This window comes from Cynoglossus semilaevis, chromosome 8, assembly GCF_000523025.1.
Source record: "Cynoglossus semilaevis isolate Cse_v1.0 chromosome 8, Cse_v1.0, whole genome shotgun sequence".
Taxonomy (NCBI): domain Eukaryota; kingdom Metazoa; phylum Chordata; class Actinopteri; order Pleuronectiformes; family Cynoglossidae; genus Cynoglossus; species Cynoglossus semilaevis.
In genome coordinates this window covers 3,487,901-3,500,227 of record NC_024314.1, presented here as the reverse complement: position 1 = coordinate 3,500,227, position 12,327 = coordinate 3,487,901, and the positions used below count along the sequence as shown (strand labels likewise).

The 12,327-nt window shown below is 40.8% G+C and overlaps 1 protein-coding gene across 1 annotated transcript; it reads left to right on the top strand.

The window, feature by feature from the left end:
- The first annotated feature begins 6 nt into the window (after window positions 1–6).
- Window positions 7–12,321, top strand: kcnh6b (potassium voltage-gated channel, subfamily H (eag-related), member 6b). Its single transcript, XM_025057613.1, has 12 exons — window positions 7–31; window positions 741–875; window positions 2,771–3,196; window positions 3,330–3,723; window positions 4,871–5,070; window positions 5,166–5,418; window positions 5,620–5,813; window positions 7,658–7,766; window positions 8,608–8,877; window positions 9,439–9,613; window positions 9,705–9,911; window positions 10,776–12,321. Exons 2-12 carry the CDS (start codon window positions 750–752, stop codon window positions 11,068–11,070), a joined length of 2,649 nt encoding a protein of 882 aa, XP_024913381.1. The 5' UTR covers window positions 7–31; window positions 741–749; the 3' UTR covers window positions 11,071–12,321.
- The last annotated feature ends 6 nt before the right edge of the window (window positions 12,322–12,327 follow it).

The window sequence follows — 12,327 nt, the reverse complement described above, 5'->3', positions numbered from 1 at the left end:
GCTGCATGAGTCCAACAAGCACTACAATCTGGTAAGTTATTATTTATTTCAAAACTACAAAAAAACAAAAAAAAAAACACGTTATCACACGGGTGAGAGCGTGTCCTCATCTGGCCGTGTTGTCTTTTCTGTGCGCTTTCACTTTGTGAGTGAAGAGTTAGAGGGGTTCAGCGTTGGAGGGGTGAGGATTTTTGGGAGGGGCATTCTGGGTAATCACAGTTGGTAAGGGCGGGGAGGAAGGAGCAGTTTGCGTCACGGGGCAGTTTGCAATGTGATGTGGACATTTTCTGATTCTATTTTTAATGAGTGACCAGGGAAGATGTATGCGACTTATTCTGAACTTTTGATCTTTGATCATCAACTGGCGGCCCGCGGACCAAATTTGGACCAAGAAATAGTCCTATCTGGCCCGAGAGGGGTTATTGCATGCAACTAAAAAAAAAAAAAAAGACAACTAAGATCTGTATGACTCCAATGTACTCTATTACTAGAACTGTAGTAACTACCAAAAAAACCTAAGAACTGATAATCTCAACCGTTACAGTTCAACCATTTTGCCTGTTAAAATCAATAGGTTTGTGGAAACCTGACAACGTTATCATATGAGTGCTCTTTATTATATTTAATAACAACATAAAAAATACAATATATACCATATATATAAAATGAGCTATAGATACGTCAAATGAAAACACCTAAGAAGAAAATATGTATTTAAAAAAAAAAAAATTTCATTTCAGCCGAGCTGCATGTCTGACTCAGACCTCATGAAGACTGAGGAACCAGGCCGCTCTCCCCCGACTCCCAAGATGGAGCTGCTCAGCCCCTCCAAGGTGAAGGACCGTTCTCAGAACGTGACAGAGAGGGTCACACAGGTATGAGGTAGAAAAGCAGAGCCAGTGTGTGAGTTCAATAAATACATTTAAAAAAAAAAAAAGATTACAAAGTAATAAAACTATTTACCACAAATGAACATACACCATAGAAAACACAGTAAGTAGGAGAGAAGAGCTAGTTTTTTTGTACAATATTCCCATATTATAGTCTTTAAATGCTTTAAATACTTTAAAAACATGTCGGTTACAGCCGTTGCATTTATACCAAATTTCAAAAGTTGAATGAACACTTAAAACTGACTCTAGGTGTGGATTTGAGTTTCAATGTTTTCCTATTTCTACTGCATATGTAGCACTGTGATGAACTGGTGAGCTATCTGGCATGTACGTCAATCCCGCCTCATCTATGCTGCAATTGCCTCCAGCTCACCCCACGACCCTGAAACGCATAAACTTTAAGACTTTAAAAACCACTTTATTTGTTTAATTTCAGTCATTGCTTCCTTTTTGTTTTTTTACTTGTGACCCCGTTTTAACATCAGAAATTTCTGGCGACCCCACAAGGTGACCTTTTCTTTTCCCTGATCATTTACAGTTCGACGAGCTACTGCAGCATCAGGGTACTGCCAGTAGAGGGCATTGCAGGAAGAGGGTTATATCCTATTGTATTTTGTAAGTGTTTTACTTTCTAAGCACAGCAATAAATAGGCTTCTAGGAAGTTGCTAATGATAGACGGCTGCCGTTAGGTAACCTGGCTGTGGAAAAATCAGTCGCTGCTTTGGGTGGCTGAATGTTTTCCTTTTTGGTGTGGGTAGCAAATTTACATTTAGCCACAGTTCAATCGCTACCCACTGTTGTTAGCCCCAGGGTCGGTGTTCTGCATCACTGCCTCTGCAGGAGGATGTGTGGTGGACAGGAAACGAGTCCTCCTGTTGAAAATCAGCCACTGGTCTTACCTAATGCATCACTATTCATTTAACGATGTATTTATCTGTAGCTTTATTATTTATTAGCAAGTGCTAACGAAATGTCATCTGTTAGCTGTGTGTATCTCATAATGGAGCTTCAATGGCCATAGATATAGAACCATAATGGACGCCTGGGTGTCACAACAAGGTCCATGCGTACTGACTAGTCCAAGTATGGGCAAAATAAGGCCCGGGGGCCAGATGTGGCCCGTTCAGCTTTTTAATCCGTCCCGACAAACGTTTCCAAATGAAATGAAATTTATTTATATTATCATTATACTACTGCCTTTTCCCTGCAATACCCATGTTTCCCCAATAGAAGGTGTAGAAAATGCATTTTAGCCTTTATGCATATATACTTTTACATGTCATTTATCTAAATTAGATTTAAAGTGTGAAAGTTGGATAAAAACAAAGTAAAAAAATGAGTTATTCAGGCTTTAATTGTCTATCTATGTTCATTTACATCCACTTGATGAGACAGGACTCATTTTGAAAAAAAAAAAAAAAAACCCAGCTGGAGTGTACACGGGGACGTTGTCAGTCGTGTGACTGTCAACACCCATTTCATTATCCCAGCCCTCCAGCGTTCAGCTCTCAGTCGGCTCTTGTCCAGCTGGTGACAGCACGCCGGAGAATTATCTCTTTATTTTCGCCATTACCAGGATGTTAGTTCTATCGCACCTCTGAAATTAATTAATTACAGCATGGTCAAGGAATTGTCTGACCAGCAAGGGTTCAAAATCAGGGAACGCAGTCTTCATCGAGAACATGGTAGAAACAGAGGATCTTCAAGAAAGGTCTGTTGTTGTTTTTTTTCCCCCCCTCATTAGTTTAGGAAGAATTGTCATTAGCACTTTGTATGGAAAAAATAGTTTGATGGAGGAGTAAGTGGTTTCTGCCAAATGGAAAAAGAATATTCTTACATGAGAGTCGTTGCATACTGATGCATTTTCTACGCTTAGGTACTTTCTCTGGAGTCTGATGTGCTTCCTGAATACAAACTCCAGGTGTCAGAGACCACACGGTGGATCTTGCTTCACTATAGCCCCTTCAAGGCCTTCTGGGACTGGATCATTCTCCTCCTCGTCCTCTACACGGCTGTTTTTACTCCATATTCTGCCGCGTTCCTGCTGGACGAGCACGGGGACGTACGGCAAAGGAGTTGCGGCTACACCTGTAACCCTCTGAACGTGGCGGACCTAATGGTGGACGTGCTGTTTATTGTGGACATAGTCATCAACTTCCGCACGACGTATGTGGACCACAATGACGAGGTGGTCACGCGGCCTAGCCGGATAGCCAAGCACTATATTAAAGGCTGGTTCCCTATCGATCTGTTTGCAGCCATTCCTTTTGACCTTTTGATTTTTAGATCTGGCTCTGACGAGGTAAGTTCGATGTGCAATTTTTAATACTAATTCCGTTAGTAATTACATTATGAAGGTTTGCTATCCTACTCCACAGTTCATTTTTTTTATGTCTCTGTCTGCTATTTCTGTCTGTTCTAAACGGATACCAAAGATGGCGACGCTAACAAGCCTGCTCAAAACAGCACGGCTGCTACGTTTGGTCCGCGTGGCAAGAAAACTGGACCGATACTCTGAATATGGAGCTGCAGTTCTCTTCTTACTCATGTGCACCTTTGTACTCATTGCACATTGGTTGGCCTGTATTTGGTACGCAATTGGCTTTGTGGAAAGGCCATACACAGAAACTGGCTGGCTGGACAACCTGGCCGAACAACTGGGCAAGGCCTACAATGACAATGACTCCTCCTCTGGACCCTCGGTCAAAGACAAGTACGTCACCGCCCTCTACTTCACCTTGAGCAGCCTGACAAGTGTGGGGTTTGGTAATGTTTCTCCAAACACCAACTCTGAGAAGATCTTTTCCATCTGTGTCATGGTCATTGGCTGTAAGTTGACAATGTTTTTTTTCTTTCTTAAAACCAGGGTTTAGAAATGACCAAAGTACACTGAAGGCCACCCTGGTTAGACAAGTCATTAACCAACTCAGACAGACCTGGTCAATATATTACAACGGCGATAAGGGGCACATTGAGAATTAAAACATAAAAATAAAATTACAAGTCGAAATGAAAATGTGCAAGTCGAAGTGCTATAAGACAAAAAAATGTAACGTTTTGAGAAAATGTCATAATTTTAAAAGATAAAAGTTATAATTTTATGAGAAAAAAAGTTGTAAATTTAGGAGAAAAAATTCATAAATTTATAAGAGAAAAGTTGTACCGTAATTTCCGGTCTATAAACCGCTACTTTTTTCACACGCTTTGAACCCTGCGGCTTAAACAATGATGCAGCTAATTTATGGATCTTTACGAGCTAACGAGGTTCATACCGCTAGAGGCTACTGTGTGTTATACTAGTAGCGTATGTCTGTCTGTGAATTGCTGTGTGCGTATATGTGCGTGGGGCGGGAACGGCGGTGAAGGTTGAGAGCAGTTTGAGCCCTGTCATATTGAAACGTAAGTTGGTTATAGAGGAGCTGTTAAAACACTGTTTGTGTTCTGTTGTGGTCGGTGTGGCTGATAATAAAGACCCCAACTTCCCTGTTTCTGTTTACCTCTGCTGCGGACATGCATAAAGGGAAGGGAGTTAGCCCTTAGCTAGCTAAAGTTAGCTTCGGACCTGAAGCAGATCACTTAATATCCCGTTTCCGCCGAAACAGGAAAGAGCTAACGTGTTAGCCGCGTTACAGGCACTTTTCGGAAAAAAGCATTTACTTAATTAAAAGTGAAAAAAATCTTTCTGAGTAAATACCCCATGTTACAACGTGGACACCCGTGGCTCATAGAGAAGTACAGCCTATATATAGTGTACAATTTTTTTTTTTTTAATTTAGTGGTTGCGGCCTATATTCAGGTGCCTCAATAGTCCGGCAATTACGGTAATTATATGGGGGGGGGCGGGGGGGGAGTCGTGACGTTACGGGAAAAAAAAGTGTTAACCTTGGACTAAGCTTCAATGGCCTCATGAAATAATTTTCCTGTTGTCCCTTAATCAGCAAATACGTGTATTAAGTGTTTTTTGCTTTCGTCGCAGCTCTCATGTATGCCAGTATATTTGGAAACGTGTCTGCCATTATCCAACGGCTGTATTCAGGTACAACCCGCTACCACACTCAGATGCTGCGGGTCAAAGAATTTATCCGATTCCATCAAATCCCAGGCAACTTGCGCCAAAGGCTAGAGGAGTACTTCCAGCACGCGTGGTCATACACAAACGGCATCGACATGAATGCTGTGAGTGAAAAAGTCAGTGAGTTGTTCTTCCATGTTCATCGTTTATGCCTGTTGACTTTTTATGTTCTTGATGGCTCTTCTTTTCCCACCCAAAGGTGTTAAAAGGATTTCCGGAATCACTGCAGGCGGACATCTGTTTACACTTGAACAGGTGTCTGTTACAGAACTGTAAGGCCTTCTGTGGAGGCAGTCAGGCCTGTCTGCGTGCATTGGCTATGAGGTTTCGAACGGTCCATGCACCGCCAGGCGATACTTTAATCCACTACGGAGACATTCTGGACTCTCTCTTCTTCATCTCCCGTGGTTCCATCCAGATCATTAGGGATGATGTGGTGGTAGCCATATTAGGTAATATTTGATCGTAATCATTTGGGCTACCAACATTTGGTACTTAAGGAAATGTCTTTAACGAGCCCCTAAAAAATTATGTAGATTTACCAATTTTGACAGTGATTTTTTATTTTATTGTAAACCACAAGAAGAGTTATATATTTTATATCTTAAAAAAACTAGTCTAAATATATATCTAACATTTTCAACACCTTGCAGAAAAGAATGACATCTTTGGCGAGCCCATTCACCTGTATGACGAGCCAGGGAAGTCCAATTCCGACGTGCACACGAGCGCTTACTGTGATCTCCATCGCATCCAGAGGGATGACCTCCTGGAGGTCCTAGACATGTACCCTAGCTTCGCCGACAACTTCTGGAGGAACCTGGAAATAACCTTTGACCTGAGAGATGTAAGTTTATTGGCTTGAATTTAGGGAAACTAGCAGAAAAATGTATCGTTCTGATTTGTCCTTATGTAGCTGCAGCAGAACATGTAAAACATCGTAGATACGGTATGTTGTACCAATGGGTGTGGCCTGAATTATCAAATGTGGACCACACGTAGAATAATGCTTAATTAATGTTCAAATCTGGTGATGTCCGTTATTTATTTATATTGGCCAACTGATATAATCAGCCGATATTAGCATAATTATGTAATATTGGTAAGTCTTGCTATTGTTTATTTTCTCCTCGCTAACTAATGCCTGATTTCACCCAGATAATGTGACCTAAAAATAGTGTGGTTCTCCGATATTAAATTTTTGCCGATATCATCCAAACACCTAATTTCCGATTCCGATATCAACCTATACCGATATAGCTGGGCAGTGGTGGAAGTTAAGGGTTGCCTGCTCACTTAGGTGATGGGTTAAAACAGTGTTTCTCAATTATTTTCTGCCCCCTAGTGGACAGAATCAAAATACTTGAGCGCCTAATATTTATTCATTTATCTGTACAAACCACTGTAAGAGCTGCTGGCAGCCACACTCTTCATACAATCTCCTGATGATTGAATGAATGAATGTAGATTAATAACATAAGGTACGATGCTGCCATCTAGTGACTAGAGGCTTGTTTATCGTTCATGTTCATGTGTTATGAAGGAGTTAATAGTTACAGGTATGGGTTAGAGAGTGAGGAGGTGTGGTGAGAGCGCTTGTGTGTATGAGAAAGAGAGAATGTGAGAGGAGGAAAAGGTGTTTTTGGAGAAGCTGGGTTGAGAGAAATAAAGGAGTTTAGAACCAGTTACTGCAGTTGTGTTTCAATGAAAGCTCTTCAGAGCACTGAGGCATCTGATTGGTCTGTCGATGGGCCATTCAACTATTTTTAGAGCACTACATCATGTAGAGCATACGTGTCAAACTCAAGGCCCGGGTACCAAATGCGACCAAGCCAAGCTGTTTTGTGTGTTCCGCGGGAGCTTAAAAAACATTTAGTAAAGTCCATGCAAGAGAAACATGTACTAGCGTGTTACAGAGTGGTTATATATATCTATACCAGCGGTCCCTGACCTTTGTTGTTCCAAGGACTGGTCAGCCAGTACCAACCGTTACTACAGACCAGTAGCAAGGTGCTGAGCATTGAAGGATCATTACATTTTCAAAATAAAACATCTCTCAGACTATTCTGTTTGTATCAAAGTCAGTCATTCTGACAGTCAGTCTATTATTTTAAAATATTGACAGATTATCTTTAAATAAAGAAAGTAAATGGATGTGACTGGATTTTCTTTGAATGAAGTAAAATAGCTAAAATTAAGTTGTGTTTTTTTTTTTTTTTTTTTTTTTATTAACACTTTCCCCCCCCCCGCCCTGGACCCATTTGACCTATGGACCGTTACTGGTCTGCCAATCAGGGGGTTGGGGACTCCTAATCCTATACAGTCTTCCATTTACAACCGGCCTTTCAAGGGGAACTGTATTGCTGATGTGAAAATGAGTTTGACACCCCTGATGTAGAGCATCAGTTGGCCAGTATTATCGGACATCCCTAGTCCTCTGCCTTTAAACCAAACCACTGCCTATATCAGTATTGGTTGATATTGGAATCGGAAATGAAGTGTTTGGCCAATATTGGCATATTTGATATCGGTAAAAAGTTAATATCGGACATCAGTTAAACCGTTTACAAGTCATAGCATTACAGAGTGACACCAACGATAGTAAGAAGACATTTATTATGCAGAGTATTTTTAGTTTATCATATTGTAACGTGTGTGTGTGTGTTACTTGTGTCTCTCTGGATTCTCCAGGCTGATCAGAGTCCACCAGTGTTACCGAGTGATGATTCTGGTGACACTTGTGGCTATCACCACAGACCAAGGCACAGAATGCGCTCCCTGGACTGCAGGATTAGGCCTGGTGAGTTTTAACGCTGCAAAGAACCTTTCTCGTAGTGTGCAAAGGAGAGATGAGTGTTTCTTTCAGCGTTTTCAAGATTGAAAGTGTAAATGTAAACAGAAAGGTACGTCTGAGTGATCAATCGCTTGTGGCTGTGATGTCGATGTAGTTGGCTGGTAAGTTATTGCACAGGAATAATAATTTAGTTCCTTACAACCTACACAGGAAGTAACATTGGTGCCCATGGGGCTCAAACCCAGTGTAAGGCAGGCATGCTAACCGCTACATTACGGAACCAATATTTAGCAGAAGATGGTTTCGATCCTTCGACCTTTGGGTTATGGGCCCAGCACGCTTCCACTGTGCCACTCTGCTTGCTGTTCTACTTGCACAACATTGTACCAAAATCTGAAAATGACATTACATTTAAAAAAAAAAAAAGTTGAATACACCTTTTTCGTGCACTGTCCATTACGCTGCATTATTTAAACTTGTGACCCTATTATGACATCACAAATTTCCAGCAACCCCACAGACATTTTAGTAGCTGTCACTTCCGCAGCCCTATGATCTCAACCGTTGATCAAGATGAGCCAGCTCAGATATTTTTATACGCTGCGTTTGAATTGAACTTGATTTATATTCATAAATGTTTAAGATTGTGCGTGGTGTTTTTAATCACAATTTTAAAAAGAAGAATAATTAGTTAAAACTACTAGACATTTTAGGTGACCTCATTTGAATTCCAGGTGATCCAGCATGGGGCAGTGACCCTCAGATTAAAAAAAACATGGGAGAAAAATGTCTGAAAATAATACATAAAAATGACTGCGGTGACTGATGTGCTCTGTTTTATAAACAGATGGAATTGACCATGAAGACTCGTACCCCCTACAGCCCTTCCAGCACCCCAGCTCACCTCCTCAGGCCCACTGGGATGATCACTGTAGCTGTGATTCCCCTTGCTCCCAGTCCAGCGACGACCTGTCCAAATCTCTCTGCCGTGGTGCAAAAATCGATCTGTATGATGCGGAGGATCCCACGCAGGACTATGCTCCCTCTGTCATGCAGCTACTGCCCCCAAGTGGCAACACGGTGGGGAGGGAAGCAGTACTCGGCAGAGGCCATAAAGGTAATGGGTGAGGGTGATACCTTCCATGTTGCCCTTGTGTAAAACACAATTTCTGGCATTTGAACACCATACTTTGGATTGTGCTACATTCGCTGACTTTTTTTACGTGTTGTTTTTTGGGAACTTTTTGCCCTTCATAATGGCTCGCAGGTGTAAGTCAGACTCTTCTGATGTTTGAGTGTCCTAGATTATGATGTCGGCAAAGACAAGTGACACAGTGACTAATGGAAGTCGAGGGAGTGTTTAAATATGACAAAACTTGAATTATTAGTCCATAGTGTTATTGCTTATGTTTAACGATTTAAAAATAAGCTGGTAGTTTCTACAGTACTTTGCTCAGTTTTAAATAAATACTGTACATTTTTAGACGACCCTACTACAGTAATAGGGAAACACAAAGAACTGAGCATATTATATAAATATATATATACATATATGTATATATATTTATATGTATATATTACATTTTCAGTCAAAATATTTTTTTACATTTTCTTTATGTACTGTATGTTATGTATGTATGCAGTACTTTTATGCACCTTTTCACGATCCAATCCGCAGGTTTAAACGTCCCAGGAATGTATCATTACTGGCCAGAGAGACAGTCCCAACAGTGTTCCAGTCGGACGTGGCGATCGTCTTCCGTCCGCAACTCCTTCCATCCTCCGCCGTTCACAGAAGAAAGGCCCAGTGATCTGGAGTCCCGACTTGAGGTTTTGCATTCACAAATTAACAGGTATATGTCTTGTTTGGTTTTTTTTTAACGTATGTGTTTATGTGTGTAAAGAAAATCCTTATTATTCTGATTTCTTTTTTTATCTCTCCAGATTAGAAACTCGAATGACAGCGGACATCAATGTTATTCTGCAACTTCTCCAGAGGCAGATGGCTCCTGTACCTCCCGCCTACAGCTCTGTATCATCTAGTACACTTCCCTCCAACTCACCAGGACTCTATGGGACTGGGACCCCAGTCCTGCACAGCCTGTACCCCATTTCTCCCACACAGATGGACAGCAGAGCACCCAAACAGGTACACGATAAAAAATATTTTAGTCATAATTGTATAATGCGAGACTCACACTTCACAAAATCTGCGCCCCCCCAATCCAAAATTAATGGAGAAAAAAAAAATGAATGAACAAATTAAAAAAATAATTAATAAAAAAATGAATGAACAAATTAAAAAAATAACTAATTAAAAAATTAAAAATCCCTAATAATACAAATTGCAAACTACTACTATAACTGCTTTCATTATTATTGTCATTATTATTATTATGCACACTGTTAGGGAAACCTATTGATTAGACTTATATTTCAAGCTGTATATCTGTTCTGTCAACAAATGTATTGGTTACACACATTTGTATTCTATTAACTACAGCTGTTTTGACTTAGATTTCCCAGTAGAGGGCGATGGTAAGCTATATCACGCCATAAAGAGTTGAGCAGTGGTGAGTTGCATCCATTACGCAATTTGCGCAAAAAGGAAGCTACTTTTAATTCAGCTTATTTCACCCGTGAACTGTTTACCGAATAGTTCAACAACAAAAAACCCAAAATGTATGCGCTATAACATAGCGCATACACGGCTAATAGTACAAATCCTGCCAGTATATAGTGGCTATATACTGGTGGGCCCACTCTAGTACACATTTGATATGACCTCACGAGCCAAATATAATAATGCACTGCGGGCCAGATTTAGCCCCCGGGCCTGAGTTTGACACGTGCGGCATACAACTGGCGAATGTAAACAAATGGAATGTAAACAAAGCCGCCATCCACGTATAGTGAAGTACTTTGAAATTTATGGGGGGGCAGTGGAGAAGTACATGGTAAACCGAGAACCCTAAGCTTTTACGCAGCTTTCGTATGTAAAGATGTGATTATTTTCTCACCTCAGACTGACCTTCAGTTCACCGAGAAGTCCCAGGAGTCTTTGTCCAGTGGCATTCATGTGACTGTGGCGTCCGACGACACCATGTTCATGGCGGTCACGCCGGAAACCGAAGCCCATGTCAGGTTGACGCCACAGATCCCTGCAGCGCCGGTCACGTCCTCCTTGACGGGAAACTCCAGGATGTGCAGTGGCCTGCGCTGCCCCTCTCTGCCAGAAAACCTTGACCTGACTTCAGGACTTGAAGGGGTCCAGAAACACCTATCAGACCCTGTGTTGCCTGTTATCTGAAAATCTAGTGAAGCATCGTAGCGACATCGTAACTAAAAGAGGACGTGTTACAGCGCAGCCCACAGACTGGTACCGTAAACGGACTCTAGGAATCACCTGTTACTTCTAGGATGAGCGATTGTGAACGAGTATTGACAAGTAAATGACCGCAACCCAAGTTTTGGGTACCACGTACCTTTAAGGGAATCTCTCCCAGTGGTTCCTGAACGCTCTCTCTATTTACGTACGTTTACGGTCTTTAGCTAACACCACGTATATCTGCAAGGATGAGGGGCCGCCGTTCAATGTGTCTGCCAGCACGTCGGTAAAAATAATATAACGTAATAATATAAATAATATGCATTGATACAAGCAAGCGTTCCATACGTGTGGCTAACATTTGTATACGGAAAGTGTTTTGAAAGAGTTTTATTTTTAAATGAATCAAAATAGTTATGGTTGGTAAAATATTAGCAAGGACCATGTAGCGCGCTTCAAATACCTTACCAAACATGTGACAACATAACAGTGGTTTTCCAGTGTTATAGTGTCTCTCATAGTGTGCTTAGAGGCAGTCTTAGCTTCAATGGCGCTAACGTTTTTTTTTTGTTTGTTTTTTTTGTTTTTTTAGCACGCTAGGCATAATGTAGCAGATGAACGCCGTACAATAAACTGCAGTGCCAGAAATAACATATAGTTTCTACAACATATTTGGGGGACTTACAACAGCGGCCACACCTGGGAACACGACTAGTGGATAATGTGGTATCCGAGCGAACAGAAAGAACAAAAAGTTGTATTTTTATTTCAATTTTTTAAATTTTATTTTATTTTAAAAATCTTCTAGCTAACTTGAATGCACGAATGAGTAAACGTCGCTGGGGGAAAGACCTGATGCAGAAAATACCACAAGTCTTAAAATAAATGTACACAATAAAAAAAAAAACAATAACTACATTAATATTTGTACTAATTAAATTATATAGAATGCACTTTATTTAGCTTTGTTGTACGCGTGACATCCCCTCACACACACACACTGACTGGTCCGAGGAAGCATTTTTTGCGATGGTGCAAAGAAGTTTCCGGACCACTGATCTTCATTATTTTGGTCATCAAATTTTTTTAAATTAATTAATTTTTTTTTTTTAATAACAGTGTGAAAATGGCTGTTCTGGCTCATTTACAGTAAGGTGATATACGGGATTTTTGTAACAAAAGTAAAAAGACTACTACTATCAATAGATCGCATGCGAAACAGAAAGAGAGTAAAAATAG

What these genes read in the sequence shown, in the direction of transcription:
- kcnh6b (XM_025057613.1), top strand. Translation starts at nt 750, where the DNA reads ATGTCTGACTCAGACCTCATGAAGACTGAGGAACCAGGCCGCTCTCCC. An exon ending in TGTGGTGGTAGCCATATTAG is followed by an intron (nt 5,419 to 5,619) that starts GTAATATTTGAT and finishes AACACCTTGCAG; the next exon opens with AAAAGAATGACATCTTTGGC. An exon ending in TTGCATTCACAAATTAACAG is followed by an intron (nt 9,614 to 9,704) that starts GTATATGTCTTG and finishes TTATCTCTCCAG; the next exon opens with ATTAGAAACTCGAATGACAG.